This window comes from Xenia sp. Carnegie-2017, unplaced genomic scaffold (assembly GCF_021976095.1).
Source record: "Xenia sp. Carnegie-2017 unplaced genomic scaffold, XeniaSp_v1 HiC_scaffold_20, whole genome shotgun sequence".
NCBI lineage: Eukaryota > Metazoa > Cnidaria > Anthozoa > Malacalcyonacea > Xeniidae > Xenia > Xenia sp. Carnegie-2017.
The window spans coordinates 16,120,444-16,143,618 of NW_025813483.1; the positions used below are offsets into that span (position 1 = coordinate 16,120,444).

At 35.8% G+C, this 23,175-nt stretch overlaps 2 protein-coding genes and 1 long non-coding RNA gene across 3 annotated transcripts; 1 reads left to right on the top strand and 2 right to left on the bottom strand.

Annotated features, from left to right (window-relative positions):
• Positions 1-766: 766 nt before the first annotated feature.
• Positions 767-23,102, bottom strand: LOC124442598 (protein TALPID3-like). The gene is made up of 31 exons (XM_046993085.1): positions 22,530-23,102; positions 22,061-22,435; positions 21,929-21,998; positions 21,692-21,848; positions 20,633-20,821; positions 20,057-20,315; positions 19,622-19,828; positions 19,301-19,397; positions 8,533-8,620; positions 8,101-8,157; positions 7,879-7,950; positions 7,728-7,803; positions 7,407-7,557; positions 6,811-6,883; positions 6,535-6,720; positions 6,290-6,468; positions 5,990-6,216; positions 5,723-5,889; positions 5,547-5,636; positions 5,249-5,329; positions 5,001-5,182; positions 4,739-4,869; positions 4,481-4,650; positions 3,542-3,780; positions 3,149-3,367; positions 2,841-3,048; positions 2,615-2,735; positions 2,384-2,538; positions 2,111-2,270; positions 1,742-1,932; positions 767-1,555 (listed from the first exon to the last, which is right to left on the bottom strand). Exons 1-31 carry the CDS (start codon positions 22,933-22,935, stop codon positions 1,154-1,156), a joined length of 5,385 nt encoding a protein of 1,794 aa, XP_046849041.1. The 5' UTR covers positions 22,936-23,102; the 3' UTR covers positions 767-1,153.
• Positions 10,998-13,748, bottom strand: LOC124442599 (probable E3 ubiquitin-protein ligase IRF2BPL). The gene has a single exon (XM_046993086.1). It carries the CDS (start codon positions 13,069-13,071, stop codon positions 11,398-11,400), a length of 1,674 nt encoding a protein of 557 aa, XP_046849042.1. The 5' UTR covers positions 13,072-13,748; the 3' UTR covers positions 10,998-11,397.
• Positions 19,822-20,346, top strand: LOC124442602. The gene is made up of 2 exons (XR_006947301.1): positions 19,822-19,994; positions 20,078-20,346. It is a non-coding gene; the product is annotated as an uncharacterized LOC124442602 (long non-coding RNA).
• Positions 23,103-23,175: the final 73 nt, after the last annotated feature.

The window sequence follows — 23,175 nt, forward strand, 5'->3', positions numbered from 1 at the left end:
AAGAAAACAATTTTGTACATCGTTAAGAGTTAAAAAATCTGTAAATCAGATTTATTCCTATAATGAAGAAATAAAAAACGTAGAACTAAGCTTTCTTGGTCAAACCCACAGAGAATAGCTTTTGTGGGCCAGCATTGTTCTAGCATTGTTTAGAGTTCATAGTAAATTTATATAGGTGGTGTGGAGCCACACCCTTAACATTCATATAACAATGGATTTTTGGCTGGCATGGCGTAACTTTTACATTAAAATGACCTGTATGACATCACAATTGTCCTGCAGTTATAACGAGGCTGTCGGTTATGTTGTGCCGTTATTACAGTGTTCATTTTTTTTTATAAGAGTATTTTTATTTTATCTTCCTTTAGTAAAAAGACAATAAGAAAACCCTAGAAAACCAGTACGGAATAAATGATGTTTCATCGTGCACGCACACACGCACACAGTGACGTAAAGCCAGTCTGCATATTTAGTCGTGCTATGCAAATTTTCCACAGTTTCTCGATGCAAAGACAATAGATGTTTAAAGAAATGAATAATGGTTGGGGGAGCTCAAGATTTTGGGGCAGTTTTTCATTTAAATGGACACTTCACTTGTTTATTGAATATTGAAAGTTGGAGGTTTCAACTTGGAAATATTTCCATGTCACAGCATAAAATTACAAACATCTTGTTCCAGCCCAATGAGTATTTTTTTATAATGTGGACGGTGACTTTGAAAAATTTTATGATAATTGTTAACTTACGACGGAAAATTAGGCGATAATAGTTGGATATTACATATTTTAATATCTCAAATTTCTCATTACCTGTCATTACCTATGCAAATACGTAACATATCAATGTTTCCAAAAGCCCAAAGCTGTAAAAAAGCCACTAATGTTGTTGGGATAAGCATGTAAAAATAAAAACTTCATGATACATGCTTTGGCAACTATTAAGACGTTACTTAAAACGGCAAAAGTAGGTTTTCTTGCTACGGGTTCACGTGTTGATAATTTATCATTATTGGCAGAGTTCTGTTTCCTTTGTTCAATGAAAACAAGGAATGTTTAATAAAAGAGAAATATGTTTTTGGCTTCAGATATCAGCTTCTTTAAATAATAAAGTACGCAGGTGTATGTTGGAATAATATATATATCTTTAAGGGTCGCTAAACTTCTCCACCTGATAAGTACGATATCTGGTCAATAGAATCTTCACATCCAGTAAGCACTCCCTCACTTATATGACTTTCTTCTGGTGAGATTTTTTCTGGACGCTCATCTTGGTTGATTTCACCAGTCACGTGATGAGTGACACGAATATCATGGGAACCAACCTCATATCCGGCTAAAGTGTCTATGGATTCATTCTTACCTGACTCAGAGCGTCGATCGGTTGGAGTACTTGTGTTATGATCACGTCTTACTTCAACAAGTTGCGAGAAATTTGTATTTTCTATTGGATTGTCGGATAAAGACTGTCCATAAGAGATACCAAAGAAAGGTTTTCGTTTAGTGGATGGTACTTCAACTTTCTTAGGTGTAACCATGATAATGTTCGAATTTATTGTCTAAAAAAGGCAATTGTTTACACATTGAATATAAAATGCATTTGTTCTAGAAAAAATAGTTGATTTCAGATGTCCTTCACAAGACTTTAAATTTAAAAAATTCGCCTACAGAGCTCGTACTTCAAAAAACTTTATACTTGCTAAGCCCTTAGCTAAATAAGAACAGAAAAACTCTGTGAAATTAACCTTATTTCGTACTTCACCAATAGAGCTGTTTTGTTCACTGTTATTGTTCTCATCAGAATCGGACACAAATGAATCTTCCAACGTTTGCGTTGGCATATGCTTGAAGTTGACTGGAACGGGATTTTGCGCAACAAATTCTCCTGGTGACACTTTAGTATCGTTTTGTTTTGCTACAAATGTTCTTTGCATGGCTACAAAGGAAAGCAGCATCCTTTTTCTACAGCATGCAAACAAGTTTTCTCTCATGTATTCTCGAATGTTACTGACTAATACATTATCCACTACACCATACATCAAATCAGTAATAAATAATGCAGAAAATCATGAAAACCTTCAAAGTACATCAGAATTTGTCATTTATCGACTTACATCGTTGTGCAACTTGGACCTCACCCAAACTGGGCGTGTCTTGCCCGTCCATAACCGGTAAATTATTTGATGGCATAACTGATTGCCTTATTCTGCTGAGCAGCATCAAAACAACGTCACCTGCCATTTCTCCTTCACTGCGATCTTCATTATCAGTTGTCTACAAAACAAACAAAAAAATATTAATTGATCATATTTAGAGTTCAAAATGTTCATTTCCTTATTAATTTACTATGCAAAATAAAATTTCTATTTCAAAAAAGAATCACTAACATGATGCACGAATGGTCTCGAAACATATTTTTGCTGTCCCTCACTGCTCGTCTGCTCCTCATTTGATGTGCTTTTGTCAGGAGAAGACGTACTTTTGTCTGATGCATAATCTGATTTTAGCAGACCATGAAAAGCTTGTTTTATTGGATCAGCATCTGCCATACACACAATACATATATACATAATGTATAGCGATTATTAAATACCGTGACTTGAACCCTAAAATCTTACTTGACATATTGACATTGTCCAAAATATCGTCGGGTATTTCGTGTAAAGTTGTCATGTTTCCAGGGACTACCATTGGAGCAACAAATTCTCCTTCACTGTACTGACCAGCGTGAACATATGGCTACAGGGGGGGGGGTACAATAAACATAAACGTCGTTTTATTAGTTTGTATTTTACAACACTGCAAAAAGAGTTTTAATTATAAATTTACAGTAAATTAAAGTACCTGTAATTGTTCGCCCTCGGAAATCTCATCATCAGTTGCAAATGTTCCCATTGTACTTCGGCTAGAGTATGTCGTAGTGGTGATTAAACTTGATGGACTGTTGGTTATTTTTGATAGTATAATTTTTGGATCTGATTCATAATTTATGGGTGGAACATCATCCTCGGTATTTTGATTTTCATCATTGTTATCTTCTACATATGTTTGTCTACCAAAAAAATGAAAATCACTATTTTTTTTACAATCAACACATATGAAAATTTGATCGAGTGTCAAAATAGTCTTTAGTCAAAGAGAAAAAATCTTACTCTTTCAAATTATTGTCGTCTTCATCGTCGTACAAGCTTTCATCAGATACCTTGTCTTGAATTGATACTGTGATCTCCGGAACTTCTAGTTGAGTCTGTTCTTTCCTTTCGATTTTCTCTGACACTTCAGGTGTATTCATGGATTTAACGGACCGAGGAGGACTCGGAGAAGCAATTGGAGTTACAACAGGACTTTTAACATCGGAGTGAATCAATAGTCTACGATTTAATTGTATATTATAACAACTTCATTTGCAAGACGTAAAAATAAATGCTTTTCCTAAATAGACAGGCTGGATGTGAATATATCAACACATGACAGTAAACTACATCATTGCCGTGTTGATCCTGTCTCAAAATGATCTCCTAATAAAAGTACGATGTTTTACTTACCTTTCTTCCACAACATCATCACGTTCATTAGTAGAAACAACGAAGTCGCGTAAATTTTTGTCATCCACAGTAGAGTCGTGTGATAACGTAGAGTCGCTACTTGTCGTTTTATTTGGTGTAACAATGTGAGACAAACATCGATCTTCTGATACGCTGCTCAAACTTGGAGTACTTTTACAAGTATCAACGTTGGGATAATCCTCAAATTCTGTTTTAAATTTTGTGCTGATATTCACGACCTGTGAAAAGTAATAATTCTACGTGTAATTGATTTAGCTATGATGTTGCTGGTATACACATTTTATCCAATGTTTCCCCTGTTAGCTTCCCTTATGCAAGTTTGCTGGTATACACATTTTATCCAATGTTTCCCCTGTTAGCTTCCCGTATGCAAGTTTGCTGGTATACACATTTTATCCAATGTTTCCCTGTTAGCTTCCCTTATGCAAGTTTGCTGGTATACACATTTTATCCAATGTTTCCCTGTTAGCTTCCCTTATGCAAGTTTGCTGGTATACACATTTTATCCAATGTTTCCTTCCTTATGCAAGTTTGCTGGTATACTTTTATCCAAGTTTGCTGGTATACACATTTTATCCAATGTTTCCCTGTTAGCTTCCCTTATGCAAGTTTGCTGGTATACACATTTTATCCAATGTTTCCCCTGTTAGCTTCCCGTATGCAAGTTTGCTGGTATACACATTTTATCCAATGTTTCCCCTGTTAGCTTCCCGTATGCAAGTTTGCTGGTATACACATTTTATCCAATGTTTCCCCTGTTAGCTTCCCTTATGCAAGTTTATGTGTTGAACATCAGGGTTAAGAACATGCTAATTGACTTCATTTATTCACTTAAAAGGCTAGGGGAAAAGTCAAGATAAGAGCCAGGGTACATTACATTGTAAGCAAAACATTTTGGTTGTTCAGTTAATGCCATACCTTTGATTGCATCTGGGGTTGCTGCTCATGTAGTGAATCAGATTTAGGAAAACCGAGCATTCCTGTAATTTTTTCATGTAAAACTTCTTGAATAAGATTACGTATGAAGTCAGAGTGAACAGGAATGCCTGCATCGACAAATAACTGAATACCACGAAGTCCTATCGTAGCTGAAACAACAAAAATACAAGATCAATAATTCAGGTTGAAATCAATATATTCGGAAAAATGACATGAAAATAAGTTCAAATACGTTACCAGCAATGTCAGGTTCGCTGTCGTAGCTTCTGATTGATTCTGAAGATTGACTTGTGCGCATATTTGATGTAGGATCATGTACAGGCGGAGTCATCTCACTCATGATACGGGCAAGCAACTCGTGTTCAATTCTAAAAGAGACAACTAAGTAACTTACTGTGGTCAACTCTTCAAGATTGCAAAGTGTCTTTGTAAACAGATAGTTTTTCATAAATACGATGAGTACACATAAAGTTTTGTGTTTATTATTTTTTATACATACAATTCTCTTGCTTTTATTTCAACATTTTCTTGTTGTATTCTTAGATCTCCAATATTTCCATCGCTGTCTGGCATTTCCGTAGAAATGTTTTGAGGAGGAAATACTGGTCCTTCATATATTGTTTTGTCTTCACGGAAATCTCCACTCAACGATATAGCATTTTCATTTTTAAATTCGATGGACTATAAAAACAAAAAGCAATGAAAGAATGCTGATTATATCAAGAGTGCCAAAATCTATATATTGACCTTCTCTATTTCTTGGTCATCTTCCTGTGTTCTCACATGTTCATAATCTTTAAACTCATCATAATCTGAAGCTGAAGGTCGCTGAGGTGGATCGGAAGACGAACAATAAAAAAACAATAACGAAATAATTGCATATAAAATAGACACTAAAAGAATGTCGATATCGTTCATACTAATACCAAGTAAACAATGTACAAAAATCTAAAACACCCAAGTCTGAAAAAACTTTTCATTGCATTCACTATAACTCAAAATATTAGATATATTTATTAAAGTTTAATTTCTGAGAATACGTTACCATAATTTTTCTCTGTAATGTTTCGCTCACGTTACTGACAGTGCTTTCTTCGGATAAAGTTGAAGTGTCAATGTCGATGTTTGGTAAGATCTTTTGAAAAGAGCATCGGTATTTTACAGTTCGATTGTAACATCCCATTAAACACTTATATTCATGAAATATCAAGTCATTAATACCTGTTTTTCTAGAGCTACTTTCTCTTTCTTCTTTAACATAGATTTTTTATGCCTTTTCATAGAAGTTTGAGCGTCCTGAAGACACTCTTCGTCTTTTATGGTAATTACTGCAACATTCGATTGCGTCGAGTTTGATGTTGTTTCAGTTCTGTGAAGTGCCTTGGATTCTTTACGAGCCCAATGAAGAAAATTACACAACGTTAAGTCGTTGAGAAACAAAGCCCCCAATAAATTTAAACAAACATATTGTTTACTTCACAAGCATACCTTCGTCATTGTACAGCAATGGTCGCAAGGAAGAATCCACTCGAGGTTTCCCTAAAGGAATGGCCAAAGGCAGTGTTTGACCAAATACAGATTTATGGTGTTCTTTAACTGGTTCTTCGATCACTGATTTTTTAGCAGGTACATTCGTAAAATTACTCTGAAAATAGCATCGTTGGGTTGTAGGACGCCAAGAATCTTGTATGGTGGAAGAGTTTGAATCATCCAATCTTTAATGAAGAAATAACGCCTTGAAGTTATTGTTGTGGCTGAATACTAACGAATTAAAATCATTGACAATACCTTTCTTCGGCACAGCTTTTTCTTGATGTACCCCTTTCTACCTTCCCAGGAGATTGGTAACGAACGCTATTGCGCTTAACTCGTTCACCAAGTACAAGTGGTTTCTGTACGTTATGGTCTGACAATTTTCCAGTCGATTGTTGTTTCATAGAAGTGAATTTTGTTAATTGTTTTGTGTTCTATAAGTAACGATAAATATTTTTATAATTTGCAAAAACTCTGCCTATTATAAGCAATATAAAAACCTTTGACTTTGCCGCAATTTGCTTTGTAGTATTCTCCTTTCCAGCTAATGTACTTCGGAGTTTAGCTCGATTTTCGGTACTTATTGGGACACCACGCATCGATCGAGCTTGCTTTGCAGGTTTTGGTGTTTCTGCACTCACTTCTTTTCTTGTAGCTATCTGCTCTTCTTCTTGTTCAAGCTCCACCTTCCATTTTTTTGAAACACGAGAAAAAAACAGCAGATATTTTTGGACTGCGTTTTATACACGCTGAAGATATGAACGAGTAGATATTACTTTCAATACTTCATCCATTTGTTCGATTTTTCTAGCTACATCCCTCCGAATTCTTGCAAAATCGCCATTAAATCTATTAAATGGACAAATGATGTGTGATAAATTACTAGACTGTTCAAAAACCAAAGAACTATTAAACCTGGTTCTCATTAAGTCGCTAGAGTCGTCCGAGTCGTTTCAAGTTGTTTTGTTGTTTTTCAAAACGACTAGGACGACTCAAGCTACGGAATCCTCATATATTCGTAATAGCGCTGCTGAGAGACTGCTTAATTAATTTTTTCGCGAAACATTAAAGAATGGCGGCTGCTGTTTATCAAAGACTTTTGGCTGGTTATTTGCTTTTTTAAATAGTTTAGCGCGATAAAAAGGTCGCTTTCTCAACGGTCGTTCCGGTCGTCCAGATAGAGCAAAGTTCTATCAACGCGACCTTGGTCGTTTCAGTCATGTGAGTCATTTGAGGTCATCCCGGTCACCTCTGAAATGTTCTCATACAGTCACACGGGTCGTCTGTGAAATTTTGGCACGACTGAAACGACTCGGACGACTATATGAGAACCATGCTTAAAAGTTTACGAGAAAAGTTGATAGCGACTTACGTTGTGTCATTTTCTATGACATCATACAAGTACTGCTCACGGTGTCGTCTTGACAACTCGTTCAAATTCCGCTCCAAGTTATCTTTTTGCCTTTGGACATCACGGAGAACAGAAAGCGCATACGAACACAGACCTGAATCGCCGTCACGTGCTATGAACACAAATCAAATTATATGAATGTACATTATCACATCCCCGCGTGTATTGAGTAGAAAAAAAACACAAAAGAAACATGATTGTTTTCCATCAGTTTATATTTGTCTGAAAATAGAAATCTACATATTCTTGTGTCTTGATTCATGTGAAAACAAAATTTTTTACTTGGGTTTGTTTCTTTTTCACTTTGATCTTCGACTTTTAAATTTGAAAGTTCTTGAGGAATGCTACGATTTGCTCGCTAAGAACATCATCAGCAAAAACAAAATGTGAGATGTCAAAATGAACGTGTGAAGATAGTTTTAAAGCAACTTACTAAGTATGCATCGATTGGATAAACCTTTGAATGATCGGGGAAGGCAAATACACTTTCATCACTTGAAGATATCTACGGGCAAATACCAACAAGCTGTATGTTTAAGCATACACCATTAAAATCTAGTGAATTACAACAAATTGTGAAAGATTGGGACAGTAACGGGAGCTTATTTAGCAAAAAATTGTCTGAGCTCCACAGTTTTGAGGATTTACTTCATACTTGAGAGTAAATTCGATCATCCAGATTCTTCAAACTCCTTTTTGTCTGTTCAGTGTCCTGTTGACGAAAACATACCAAATGCAACTAATTTGTAGGTAAAATGAAAACACAAGTACAACGAAAACGGTAATGTATAAAATTCAATGTGAAGTAGCAGGTAATTTTCGTCTGGCGACTTTTCGCTGTAACATTTCATAGCTCTACAAAACCACTACGAAATATTTTTTGTCTCAGTTTTCAACTATCGTTTGCATGGTGTAGTCAGCGTACAAATTTGGTAGTGCTATATTGATATTTCGGTGTTTACTCACAGTATAAACAATGGATTTCTAAAGAAAGGAATAATCTTAATGACATGAAATTTACGTAGCAAGATCAAACTTGCGGAATGTATAGGTCACCGCATTTGAGTCTTGTGGGAAACAGACTCACCCGAAGTGCACCTCGAAGCTCTTGACGTAGTTTGCTGATGTCGTTGACAATGACGTCAGCATTTGAGGATCGACGAGATGTCATTTGTCTGTAACAAAATGAAAAGTTAAAAAAACAGGTGACATCATATTGACTATAATTGTACAAAGGCCACGAAAAACTTATTAAATTCTTTTAGAATAAAGAAATTACGAAAACAGAAAGGTCATCAAAGCCATCTAAAAATCACATTTTTCAAATACAACATTCTTTCATCATCAAATTTTTTGCAAATACTAACTAAACATAATTCGTTGCTATTTGTCATTAGAGTGGGAATACAGGATGCGTAATTCGTGAAATGAAGGATTAACATAACTATTTATCAATCACTAAGACTTTAAACCATAATAAATTCTTGCACAATAAACTGCGGCATGCTTTGTAGTGATAGAATGTCATTAAAAAGATGCAAATAATTTCTGGTCGAATTGTGAATGAACTGAATGCCTTTATCTGACACTTTTATTAAATATTCAAATAAAGTAAATGGTTTGAACCCGGGAGTATCGTTATATGTTTGTAAATGATGATCGTCCAGGTTAATAAAGTCCTGAGAAGGACTGTTTTTGTTGTTGTTATTATTATTATTACTTCGACCGACATTATTATTTCAACTTGATGGGAGCACACAGTTTATATCAGATCGCATGAAAAACTTCTTAAGTCGAATTCGAATAAGTACTATTACCAGTATAAGAGCTAATTATAAATGCCAGCATTGACCTCTGTATGTACGTGTGCATTGAAGAGGTGCCGGTTATTTTTGGATATTGTATCTTTGTACAAGCGGAAAATGAAAAGTATGTCACGCCTACGTCTTAATTACGAAACCAGAAGGATTTCAAATATAAACAAAAGTACTCTTGGCTACTTATGAATTACGTATATATTAGAAGATTTCTTTTAACTTTCGCTAAATTCACAAAACGGGACATAAATTTTGTACATTTGAGAAATAGTTGTTTTGATAATAATAACCTATGACGGTATAACCGTCCGTCATACATCAGTTTATTAAAATATGTGGGAAGAATGCCTCTTAATTGTCATGTCATGTGAATATGGAATGAAATGTTTTCGACGTCAAAACTCTCGGCGTTCATCACGAATGAATTACTCGCTTTGCCTTTTCTCATGAAGGAAATATATGAAATGGCGGTGGTCTTTTTCCTTAACATCGTTCAATAAGTCAATATAGTAAGTTGGTATAAGTGTGTGTGGAAGAGAGAGAAAGAATCTTAAATGATTTCGGTGAGTGTATGACTTTGAGTTTATGAATGTTCAACGTAACATACAGATTGAAAGTCTTCCCTTAGATTACACAACATAATGTATTTATAAATATTAATAGCAGAGCAAGACATACGCCTAGCGGGTGACAAACAACAGATATACATTCGTTGAATTCCACACGCAACGTAAAGGATTTTGTTTTAAAATCTGCTCAATATTCAGGACGATTAAAAGTCATTTGGCATAGGGCCGTTACATGAACTCCAAAGAAGATTTGCCGCAAATAAAGTGAAAGAAATTTTAAAATATGCGATGTATTTTTTAGAGACAATAAACGTACGATAACTAATTATTTCCTTCATACATGCATAATTTTATATTTGAAAATAATTGAGTGGGAATTATGTTGAAGACATGTCTGTTGCGTCTAGTAACAACTTGACCACAACCACCTGACGACAAATGATAAAATTCTTATCCATATTTTTGAGGTAAAAAGAGTAACGATTGATATTTATCTATCGCATCCTCACATGAAACAGAGTTTTACCTTATTTAACAGCCACAGCATGCATTCAATATTTACATGAAAAAATTTAGTAAAACATTAAGAGAAATACGATAAGATATGGCGTAGATAAACATAAAATATTATGTGTACTCGCGGCGTGGATGATAAAAAAAAAATGAGAAGATTTACTCTCGATAAAACGTGGCACAGATTTGGATGTGGAAACAACATATGACTTCGTTATTGATCACGACAAAAAGTCCAAGCTCTAACTTTTCGTGAGTCAAACAGAAAAGAAGAGTTTTGCAATGTAAATGGCAAGTTATACTTGTTTTTGATTGTGTTCATTACACTCAAAAGAAATATCTCTATTTCTTTCCTTAAAATTTAATTCCATAGATCATGAGAAATTCTGATGAGATTTATCAAACCATGTATTACATTTTCTGTAAAGATAAATGCAGAACATAAGGTAAACAGCTTTCATTTGGAGGAAAACAAGTGGGTGAATACAACTTCTATCAGATATGCTGTTGACAGGAAAATACATTACTTTGTATGCGATTATTGCTTACCCAATTAAAGACGGACAGTCAAATATTTGAAATAGAACAGACGCTTTACTTTTTTAAGTCCAATTGAATATTTATCAACTATTGGTTATGTAATGCGAGACACGTTTGCAAGCTTTTTACGAAAATCTCATTATACTTCCAATAATTGTAAATTTTTGTAAAAGTAATACGTATTTGTATTTGAATGGATGAATATATACAAATAGAGAAAGGACCTCAGCCCAAAAAGGGCATATTTAACACATTCTTCAGTTATACGAAATAATTCTAGGAATAAACATAAAAACCTTTAGGAAAAACTGCCGCAGAAAATGAAAGTAATGAATATCTTTTAATGTAATCAAGCCCTATACACAAGTTTCAGCATTTTAAAGGAATTATATTACAAATTTTCAACGCAGAACACAATCATAAAATTTGAACATTGAAATCGAATTGGGAAAATGACAAGAACGTTCAAGGACGTCGAGGAGCTTTCACATCATCTCCAATTGTAGCAACACTTTACTTTTCTTTGTCTTTACCATTTTGTGTTACTCCATAACCTTCTATAGTCTTAATTTCCTCAGGCATGAAAGCCCATGGTAGATTACTGCCTTGCAGGGGACAACGTTCACCGCTCGGACAAAACACCTCTGCCGATTCTGATTTTTGAGAAACTATACTTTTACGAGAACATGGGAAACAGAACTTATGATGACTTACTGAAGGACATTGTACAAAATGAGTATCTTCTAATCGTCCATTACATAATACACAAGTCAAAACACCAGGAGTGACGGTTGGCTGATCTTTGACAGTACCCATACCAGAGTTCTTGTCCATAGACGATGTTGGAGGCATTTTCCCTCCGCTCATAGGATCACCTATTCCATTATGTAGTCGACTATGATCAGGAATGCCACGATTTCGACTGTCAACATTACCTGGACCCCCTCCTGGTCTTGTTGACACCATTGGTGGTACCGAGGCGGAAGGAATTGCTGTGCTTGTGTTACTGGAAGGAAGGCCCATGGATGACATGACATTTTTACTAGGATCGCCGGCTCTTTTTTGATCATCTTTTGCTTGCTTCGCCATGGGATCGCTTTCACCATCCAAATCCGGCGTCACTCTTCGTTTTCGCGGTACGCGATTTCTACTAATATAAGGAGAATTTGCTATGTCGCCTTCACGATAAGGCGTTGGTAGTAAGTCTGTGTTTACAGGTTCTTTGAAACACCGTACACTCTCTGATATTAAGTCACTAAGAGTAATCCATTCACCAGAGCCGTGTATTTTCTCGTATTCCAATGCCTTACAGCCAGACGAAGCACTACTCTTTACAACATCTTTAATACTGTCGTTTTGCATCTGTTTTGCTGCGCCAGATGCACTTTGTATGAAATTCCCAGACCCGTAAGGATACTCGATGAAAATCTTCATTTCGAAATCGCCTAGACCCGGTGCATGTGATTTGTTAAATACGTCGAAATGCATTGCTCTGGCACGAAGCGATGGATCTTTCTTAAAACGCAAATCAAATGGAGTAGATTGATTTAATGTTGCCAGTGTTTCCCGTACAAGTCTTGGCTGTTCTTCGTGATGTCCACCGGGATGAGGAAAACCGGCAACCAAAGCAGAAGGAAATCCTTTTCTTGTTGCATCGTCACATTCACTCGGCTGTCTAACATTAGAAATTACGGCATTCATGCTAACAGAGGCAGGCAGAGCGTAGCCACGACCATTCGGGTTCCCTTCGATTTTCACTAATGGCAACGGTGCCGCGCTAACACGAGAAGGATATAAACTAGACGAAATACCTTTAGGAATAGGTTCACCACGACCCATGGCCGATGCATAAGCTGCATTAGAAGCAAAATATTTGCGTTGGGCCATTACGCTATTAGGGCTAGTTGCTGGAGCACGTCCATTCATGGACGCGTACGGCGGGCTAGGCGAAGTATTCGAATAATTTCCTTGTTCTGCTTTTGCCTTTTCTAATTCGTAGTTTTTTCTCAACGTCCTCGCATGTTCTATAACGTATTCAATACGTTCGGCACCTTCATAGTTACAGCAACCTCGACATATCGGCTCTGAGAATTCTGTTAGCATTGCCCATGGTGTGTGAGGTAGATCACACAAATAACAATGTTGTCGGTAAACCCGCGATGACATTTCGCCGTCTTCCCTTCTCATTCACAAAACAGTAGAGACAACTGACTGACACTTAAAAAATATGATAGAAAAACTATTTAAATCGCGACGACTTGATATGTTAGTTCACAAACAGCCACGCAACAACGGCGGCTTTCTTTCTTTCTTGGCCAACGACAAATTACGTTACGTCACACAAAAATATTCAAACATTCAACAAGCTATAACGTCAGTAAAGCGTTACTATCAGCGATGTCCAAATCAGGCAGCTGGGGTAGAGAGAAATATTTTTTCGTTACACGTAGACTACGATGAAGCTGCAGTTCGCAAGATGTAATGTTCTATACAGCCACGTCGTTTTTACGTTAAAGCGGAAGCTCCCAATAGGAGTACTTGTCAGAAATCTTTCTAAAGTGAGATTCCACCGTGTGACGTCATGGTCTAGCCCACGTTTCACATTTTTTATTCGCTGTCGGCTTTGCTTTGAAATCCAAACAAGTAAAGAAAAGCCATCACACGTTTACATTCGCACACGCATTGGCATGCATCATGTTCTCGTGTGGCTTTTAACATCACAGGGGTTCCATACTACAAAGGGAAAGGAATTGTAACCTAAACACAAATAGGCAATTTTCTGTGCTGTCAGTAAAACTCGTCAATGTTGAATAGCTAACGAAGGTCTAATCATAATAGTAGAGTTGTCCATGATGTCATTGATAGTGACATTCTTTTGTCGTTTGAGGTTCAGTTCACATGCAAGTAATTAAACAGGCCATTATCTTTTCGCTGTTATTTATTCATTAAAACACCAAAATTTGCATATTACAACAAAACATTGTATTGGTGTATGTAATGTTACGAAGCATTAAAATGGCGTATTGCAAAATAACACATTTGATGAAAAATATCATCACGACTGATAAACATGACTGCGTCATACTTCCAGAAAACCATTGTGCCCAAAAATATATTACACAACGAGCAAACGATAAGAAATGCCGTTCAAAGTACAAAATAATTAATCACGCGGGGGTGATACGCTTTTTAAACTTCGCCATCCGTAGTTAGCCTGCCCAACACAGTACAATCCTAGAAGCAATCAGTCTTTGATTACAAATATGATTTGAAAGTTTGACACCTTGATCTGCATCAGATCAATGGTGTGCAATTAACGTTACGTCGCACTTGGATTTACTACAGTGTGTAAATACATACATCAACAACTTTCTAATTTCTCAAGTGGAAGTTCAACCAACCAAACTTCGTGCCGAGGTAATGGCAATAAGATTAAAAATAATGGAAAGATCATGCCTTTAATATGTCTGTCAAATTATGAAGAAAAAATGTGTGGGATTAGACTTGTTTTTCATCGCAAAATATTTCTACAATCATTGAAAGGAAATATAATGAAGCAAATATTATTCGGACCTTCGGACAAGAGAAAGAACTTAATATATTCTTCAACAATGACACAACAATCGCACCCAAAAACTCAAGAGCTGATATGACATTATTTCCTTACAGAGTAAATTGTCAGTTTAGTGACATATGTATCCCTTCGGAAAGTCAAACACATGACCTTACAAAGGTTGCTTGGCCTCGTTTTCATGACATGTAAAACGCTTGTTCAAGAGCTAATCAAAGAAGGGGGCATGAAGCGCATCACAACAATAAAGATCCTTAACTCGCCCAAAATCAGAGACATTCTAAGCTTATCAAAAGAACATGAAGTGAAGTAGACCATTTTTTAAGAGTTATAGTAGGTCTTTGTCTTTGGCAAGAAAATCATCAACCACAACGTCTACACCACAAAACCATTGCATTTTCATATTTAATACAATTATTAAAGGAGAAATCGTAAAACCTTTATTTATTTTGGTCCACATACCCCCCCAACACAGGCAACTCAAGCCATCCCTTAACCGCGCACCCTTCATTATCATTCACATGGCTTCTAGCCAACATTGCTGCCTAATCTATTTTTAAAGCAAATCAATGAATGATCTCATTTTTATGACAACGACTTACAATGACGTTAATTGATCATTATAGTGAGGGTCACGGTCAACCAATAGAAATGCGAATTGCTAGACACTCGTCATAAAAGATTTCCGCTTTGCAACGTCAATCTTTACTACATTCAAGGCAGGAAACGTGACCATATCAATATCAAAACAGATTTTGCATGTGCAAGACAATTTGGAGGAAGAACATTTCATATTACGGGAAGTCAAACTTCTTGTCTTCAATCGTGGAAGACGTGTAAAGGAATGACAGAAAGCATGCTCTTGGCAAGCTGGAGAGGGGCGTGTGTGTGGGGGAGGGAGCACTTAACAGTAGAACAAAAATCTCACTAAACCATATATCGTACTTTAAGAAATGTAATCTCCACTTCTTTTGAAAGTGACTGTATCAGATACAAAGCCTTCCACATGAGGCACAGTGGTCCTTATCCAAGAGAATAACGTACTTCTTCCTTTTCTCAAGCGGAACTAGTAGTACTAACGGATAATTTTGATCATTACAACGTCCAAGAGATCGCATTCAAAGAACATGCTTTGTTCATTTATGACGCCGAGTAACATCCCCAAATTTAATTGCTTGTTCGTCACATTTACAGCAATATGTCATCCAATATCTCTTAGCACAATAATGCTCAGTTTGTTGCTAAAACAACTCTTGGCAATTTGATTATGTCCAAATAACCTCAGGCTATAACCTTGTTGTTTTCATTATTGACAATTGGCTTAAATGGGATTTTGACGAAATATATTACGGAAACAAGAGTGAAGGATATAATCCAACCGTCAAATCCATTGCAATTTACATCGCGGTAACTATAAAGAATTGATTTAGGCATTCTGGGTGGTGCCTGATTGAGGTTATTCAGGAGTAGGAGAAACAGACAAGACCACACTTATCTTGTCTATGGTCAATTTCTATGCTTAACAATGAACGGCTCAGTTTTAAAATATGGATTTCATAACGTATGCCATGTGCGCTAAAATTAAGGTCAAAGGATAAAATCATGCATAGCATCATGTGAGGTGTATTGTTGAGAGTTGTAATCACATTGTCTTCATTTTCGCACATACCTACGTAACGTGGCTTCTAAAACAGCGCCATGGATGCGTCCAGAAAACATTGATCATCCATAATTCATTCATTTACTCAGCATATATTGTTTACGTATCGTATGGCTTGAAAAATGCGACGCTTTGAACCCCTGCTGATAAATAATTATCATACTTTCGTAAATGCTTCTTTAGCTCTTTGACGACGACGGATTTGAATAAATTTTGTCTGTAGACAATAGAGCTATTTGATGTCGAGCCAAAAATCTTAAAGTACACGAGGATGAAAGTTCTAGCTCAACGATGTTATCGTCAATAGATAAATGCACTTAAGTATACTATGCAACATATCTACTTTTTAAATTCATTTCATCGCTTTTCATACATTCTCATCATATCAATTAAATAAAAAAATTCAAAAGAAATAATTATATTATGTTATAGCAAAACATTAACCATCCTGCGTGTTAGAGTGAACTAGTACCTGATCACCTGCCTATTTTAATCACTAAAATTGCATTCCACCGATAGATCTTAAAAGATTGTTTAAAAACGCCCCCATGCTGGGTGATGCAATGAGCAGTATAGCAAATATATCGTAGCTACAAACTTCAAAGATACCGACGTTTATTTGTATGTGGTTAAGACGGTTATAATTACACAAACTACGGACGTATCACATATGAATTCTTGGTGCCCTAATCTGGTTTCCGTTAGTAATTTGGTGGCATGGCATGTCTGTGACATTTTAATCTAATAATATATACAATATTGGTCAGATAGAATGTCAACATTGATACGCAGCAGGACAAATGGACAAATGGACAAATGGACATTGAACAATAACTATATCCCCTCTTTCTTCCCTCACCCATGTTCACAAAGCTTCACACTCTTATATAGAAATACAATTGTGTACATTTGAAGTGAAAAACTCTCTAGTTTTATATTGTAATCTATTTATTAAGCTCACATTTTAACTCAGACTAATGTATTTAATTTGTACAGTAAAATCAATTGATCAAAAATAATGATGTAAATAGATGCAAGAATAAACTACAGAAATGGAAATGATACATAAATGAGGAACAGTACATATATTTACTTGCATAAGTATTATAGACGGAATGATATAAGCACACATCAATAACATGCACCAGCACACAACATGATAAATGATATACATAAAGGCGCCAACTCATGGTAGGGTGCCATATAAGCAGTGGTGCTTCTCATTGTGAAAGCACGGACGTTGACGAGTCTGCGCTAAGGCGCCACGCCACCCAGTTTGAGTGCAACAAATTGCTGCAAAAATTCTGTCGTGCTGAGAAACATGTTGTATCATGATATGTGATCTTTAAAAGAATCATTGCCAAGGTGCTAGCCATTTGAGTCTTGATATGAAAATCAACATTCACATGATCAAATGTTGTTTTTTTGCCCTCTCCACAACATATGATAGATTTCATTAGGCTAACCGATTTATGAAATGAATTTGACAAGTGTGATAGGAATGTTGGCAGTCGACATGCTTAATATTCACACATTGCGAAAATTGTTGATAGCTTTTCTGCGCAAAAATTGCGTATTGATGACCTCACTCAATATGTGCTTATAAAGGAAGGCTAACGCGTCACAAAACTTAAAAAAAATTATGTTGTTTATAGGAGTTGCAACCGAAAAATGGATCGAAAATATATATTAAGGACATCATATAAAATTATAATTTAGTCAGCGCAAACTCGAGCAGAAATATGGTCCAAAATTTGATATTTTTCAATTTCTGCCTTAAAGAGGAAGCCATACATGAATCATGCTTTATTTGATCGCAAAACAAAGAAAATCACTCTGCAAAAAACGTACTCGCATTAACAATATTTCTAACATATTTTTTAAATCAAAAAGTATTTGAGAACGACTCCGTGATGAGAACGAAAGCAGACAGATTTAATGAGATGAACTTTCGAGACTATTCCATAGTTTATTTTAGAATAATCACACGACATGGCATCCGAAACAGGCAAAGATGTAATTAATACAAATAAGGATTGTGATGTATGACTGCATAACAACACACAATGTTTTAAGACCCCGAGTACAAAACGTCATCACTTCCGGTCACGTGTAGACGCCGGGAATGCAATACTTGTTTAGATTTGACGTTAATTTTTCAAGCAATTAAGTAATACATTTATTTAAAGCGGAGTTGATACTTTTATGCAAAACATGAGGCATAAGAAATAATTTTTATGCTTTGATAATGTGATAATACAAAGAAAATTAATCCCCGATAAAGCATGCTGTAAACATCAAGTATTATATGACATGTCTTTATCTATCCCCATCCATTCATATCAAACGAAAGTGGTTTTTTTTCACGTTGAAAAATATTCATTATTTAGTGATTTTTCATCATGACACAAGTGCCCTCTTGAAGAATAACTCTGATTTCAAAAATAAATGAAATGATCATGAGCGCTATTACAACAATTTTCATCACGAAATAATACCGTCGAATTAAAAATCTTCTTATCTCTTGAAATAGCCATAACATATGTTCATGATGACGTCATGAACATGGCAGTCTTGCTAAGCGTACAACGCATATGTTTTTCAATAATTATACAAGCGTGGAGATACAATCGTTTCCACTAGATATTTTGACTGTCATGACATGTCATTTTATAAACGGAAGGAGGAATGCGACAAAACATTCATCAAATGCATTCATCATGTACAAAACATACACACGCATTTTGCGGAAAAACACAGAACTTTTTCAAGCTTATATTCCGCCGCGATGAGAATATAACTGCATACGGTCTTTTATTAATTTTAGATGAAAAGATATAAATACTAAACACATATTACATCACATAGAGCGCGCGCGTGTGTATGTGTGTGTGTGAAAAACAACATATTGCATCACGAGTAACGAACTCAGTTGGTCTATACCATTAGTGCTTACTGCTTACAAAATAAAACTTTCTTTTATGAGTAAACAATCGGAATGATTTAACGATATCATATTTCTACCGTTCACATCATATGACGTCACAAGGCTTCATATCATGTGATGTGATATCAAATGCCAACCTTTTTCATTATATGATGTCATAAGGCCACCCTTCATTTCATGCGATATCATACGCCCACCCTTCCATGACCCTTCATTTAATATGACTTCAAATGCCTACCTTTCATGTTCCAGTGATAAACGAGAATTCCTTCCCGTGCTTGCTAATTGTCTAACAGTAGCTTCACTCCGACTTTCGACAGATGTGATTGGGTTGGCTGCATAAAAAGGATCATTAACATTGGTTACATGAAACAAGAAAAATTGAACAGAAACTAGACAAGACCCGTCTAAAGTTTGCAGCAATTAACTAAGATTGTAAATTTTAATTTATCTTAGCGTCATTCTTAGGTTAACGGTAACCTGGTCCATTCATAAGAAATAAAAATATAATGGTTAAATACCTCTATCTCTATGTAACAATACTCTGTTAAAGACATACCTGTTATATTAGTTGTATTTTTCATGTTTGTTTTATCGAGTGTGTCAAAGTGTACGCGTTTCTTTGATCGGTCAGACTTCCAATCGCGAGTGATCGGTACCGGATGACATTTCCGAGGAAGAGGGGTATCCAGAAGTGACGATGTGTCTGACGAAGAGTTAAGAGAGGTCTGAGTACGAGTGTTGCGCACAAACTTTCGTTTTACCCCTAGAAAACATCATCACCTCAGCATTTGCCATCAGTATCGTGCTTGAGCAGAAACTCGGAGCGAAGTGCAAAAAAAGCCTGACGTCTTCAGAAAAAATTGCCGAATTGAGAGAAAATTTTGCATGCACAAAACAACTGATGTAAACATGTAGAGTTTGCTTGTAATGTAAGTTAAACGTCTGTAAACTAAATATGTCATGTTTCACGTGTGGAAAGAATTAATGTTACCAGATTTTGGTTTTTCCTCAGATGAAACACTGCCATATGCTGTAGTCTTGAAACTTGGCTGTGTCTTGTGTTCAACTGCTTTGGTATAGTTTGTTGTGGAAAGAATCGAATCATTCTGCAAGTTGGAGGTGATGTCAGCTGATGCTACAGCCTCTGATGTTCGTAATCGATGACTATCAATTTTATTTGCATCTTGTGCCATTCCATTAACGTTGCTTGCATGTGCCATAGAAGCAGTTATAGGTTGAGAATTACGTAACTAGTCATGAAAATAAAGTAAATGGTTTGAACCCGGGAGTATCGTTATGAAGATAATTACAATAAAAACAATTAACAATGACTAGCAAACAAATATCTCCCAAATTCTGTCCTTTCTGCATGAATAATGTTGTGCAATATTTCACATCCAAACCTAACTTCATGATGCTAAAAACACAAAGTCTCGCAAATCAAGTGAGTGACAACAATAAAGCAAGTAAACAGCTCAATTTTCTGGCTTTGAAATGATAATTTTTGCGATATAACATCAAACAATTAAAATCAACTCTTCAGTAATTGAAAGTTCATTATACCAACCTGATACTCAACAAGATGTTTTTGCATTTCTTCTAAGTGTTGTAACCTTTTTTCATCTCGCTGTCGAATATCTACTTTCAAAATTTGTTCATGTTTTTCTTGCCAGATGCGATACTGCTCGCAGTGGTTTTCAATCGAAGTCAAAGTGTTCATAACATTATTCATTTTCTCTTCAAAACCGCTCGCAATCTGCAGTAGATAAGACTCGTGTTCCAGCACATGCTATACACGGTTAATGGAAGATATGGGAAAACGGCAATAAAAGATGAGGCTTTACGCCATGATAAACGTTCTGTGGTTGGATGCAATATCTCACTTAGTACAACATTACTTATAAGTTACATTACGTTCCTACAAAAATTTATTGAAGAACCTAAAGTTTCAAAAGAGAACCAAAATATTATAGTCAATATTATCTTGCAAACTGTTCCTGCCTTGCCTCAACTGCCCGGCTAGCTCAGTCGGTAGAGCATGAGACTCTAAATCTCAGGGTCGTGGGTTCGAGCCCCACGTAGGGCGGATAATTTTTTCATCGCGCAATTTTGAATGATTGGTCCAAGTAAATTAGAACTTGCAACTTAAAAGATCTTAGAACAAAACCATTAGTTGTACTACTGATTTTATTTCAAATTTTAAGCAGAAGCAAAAAAATCCACCTAGTCGCAGGCAAAACTAGAAAAATTTTACAAAAAATTAAGTTAGAACTTATAACTTTCAATTTCCACGATGTAACTGTATATAAGTCCTCCTCATCACAAAGACAGTGACAGTGTTACCCATGGGAGTACCCCACCCCCAATAACTTTTCCACCATTTTCAAGTTAAGAAATTTGTTCCCAGACCCCTTCTTGCTCCAAATTTTGAAGTCATTTAGTAATTTAGTAATAGACCCCTAGTAAGATATGATCTGGAGTTGCCAAAGAAACTCAACTTCATTCCATGTACTCTGGAACAGCCAGCCTGCTAATTTGGTCCTTCCATGTAATTTTCTCAGTGTTCACTCACTACAACAACTATAGATTTGTAAAAAAATAAATAAATAAATCTTTATCCATTTACCTGTTCAGTTTCCTTTGAAGGTTGTTGGTGTTTATCAGAGGTTTCACTACCAGCTTTATTTTCTTTACAAACTGTTGGTTTCAACACATCTGGTACCTGAATTTCCTCAACAATCTTTGGCTGAACTACTTTTCGTACTGCAGCACCATGCTCTTGCCTAGATAACAAATTCACATTGCAACCAATACTATACCTATTTCAATGGGCATAGTGAATTGCATGACTCTCCAAACTCACTTTTTTGTAAGCATGTTTCTTATTGCTTTTTCTTTTGCAGTCACATTGAAGGAAAGAGATTTAACTTCACCTGATAAATAAAGTGGTTGTTGATGAAAAAAATTCATAATGTGGTAAATGTCATTTTTTTACCTGTGTCTGGCAAGTGCATGTGGGACAAATCATCAGATGGTAATCCCTGATGAAGAAACTTAGTTTGCTCTCTGTAGGTAAATTTTGGTAAAATTCTATTTTCTTGGCTTTGCAAAGGTTTGCACTCTTCATTTTTTTCCTTATTTGTGTCATGTGTCGGTACATGTTCATCATCATTGAACCTACTCTTGAATAACTTTGGACTTCTACTGGCTAAAGAGGATTCTTTTAAGTTTGATGAAGAAGTTTCTGGCAAATAATTGATAACAGGATTTTGATGCTTTTTCTTTTCTTTTTGTGTAGGATGAGCATATTTTGATGCTTGATTCACAATTTTTGTGGAGCTATTGGTTGTTTTATAAAAAGACTGATCACCTAAATTAGACATAACATCAGCTTCACTTAGAACATAGATGACATAATTATTTAAATACGTTTAAAAAATTGTTTTGCTTGTTTTAAAACTTACTGTTTGATTGACTGGCAAACAAAGTTCCAGTTGAAGTATCTTTTGATGTACTTGATGTGTTACCACCACCACTTCTGTCTAAAGGTGATTTAATTTCACGTAGAAGACGAGAGGGTACTCTTACTCTTTCTTCACCATGGAAGTATGCATCACCTGAACCAATGGATAAAACAGATTGTTTTGTGCTTTTATTCAAATGGTTCTCCTTATCGTCTGCAGTAAGTTTGTTGGCATTATTTGTTTTAACCCGTTTTGTTTGCCCTGATAAATGACAAGCAATTGCATTTGCAGCAGCGTTCGTAACACATAAAATTTCACGACCATTTTGCTTTTTATGGTTTAAAAGATGAATTACATCCTCTTCTGACACTTCATTCAACTTTGCAATGGACCTGTTTTCATCCATTTATTTGTACTTTTGTAATTGACATACATTAAAAAGACAAAAACGAAGAAAAAAAGTATAGCATGCTGCTGTTTCTTTGATGATTGTTTTCTTATTGTGCTTTGGCCATTTGTAAAAAAGTAAAGCTAAGCCGTCACTTTATATCACCAATCGTAAAATCCCGCGCCATATTGTTTGGCTACGATTGATTCTCGCAAAACAAAGAGCGCATGCGCACAAAACTACCTTCCACTGATCGTG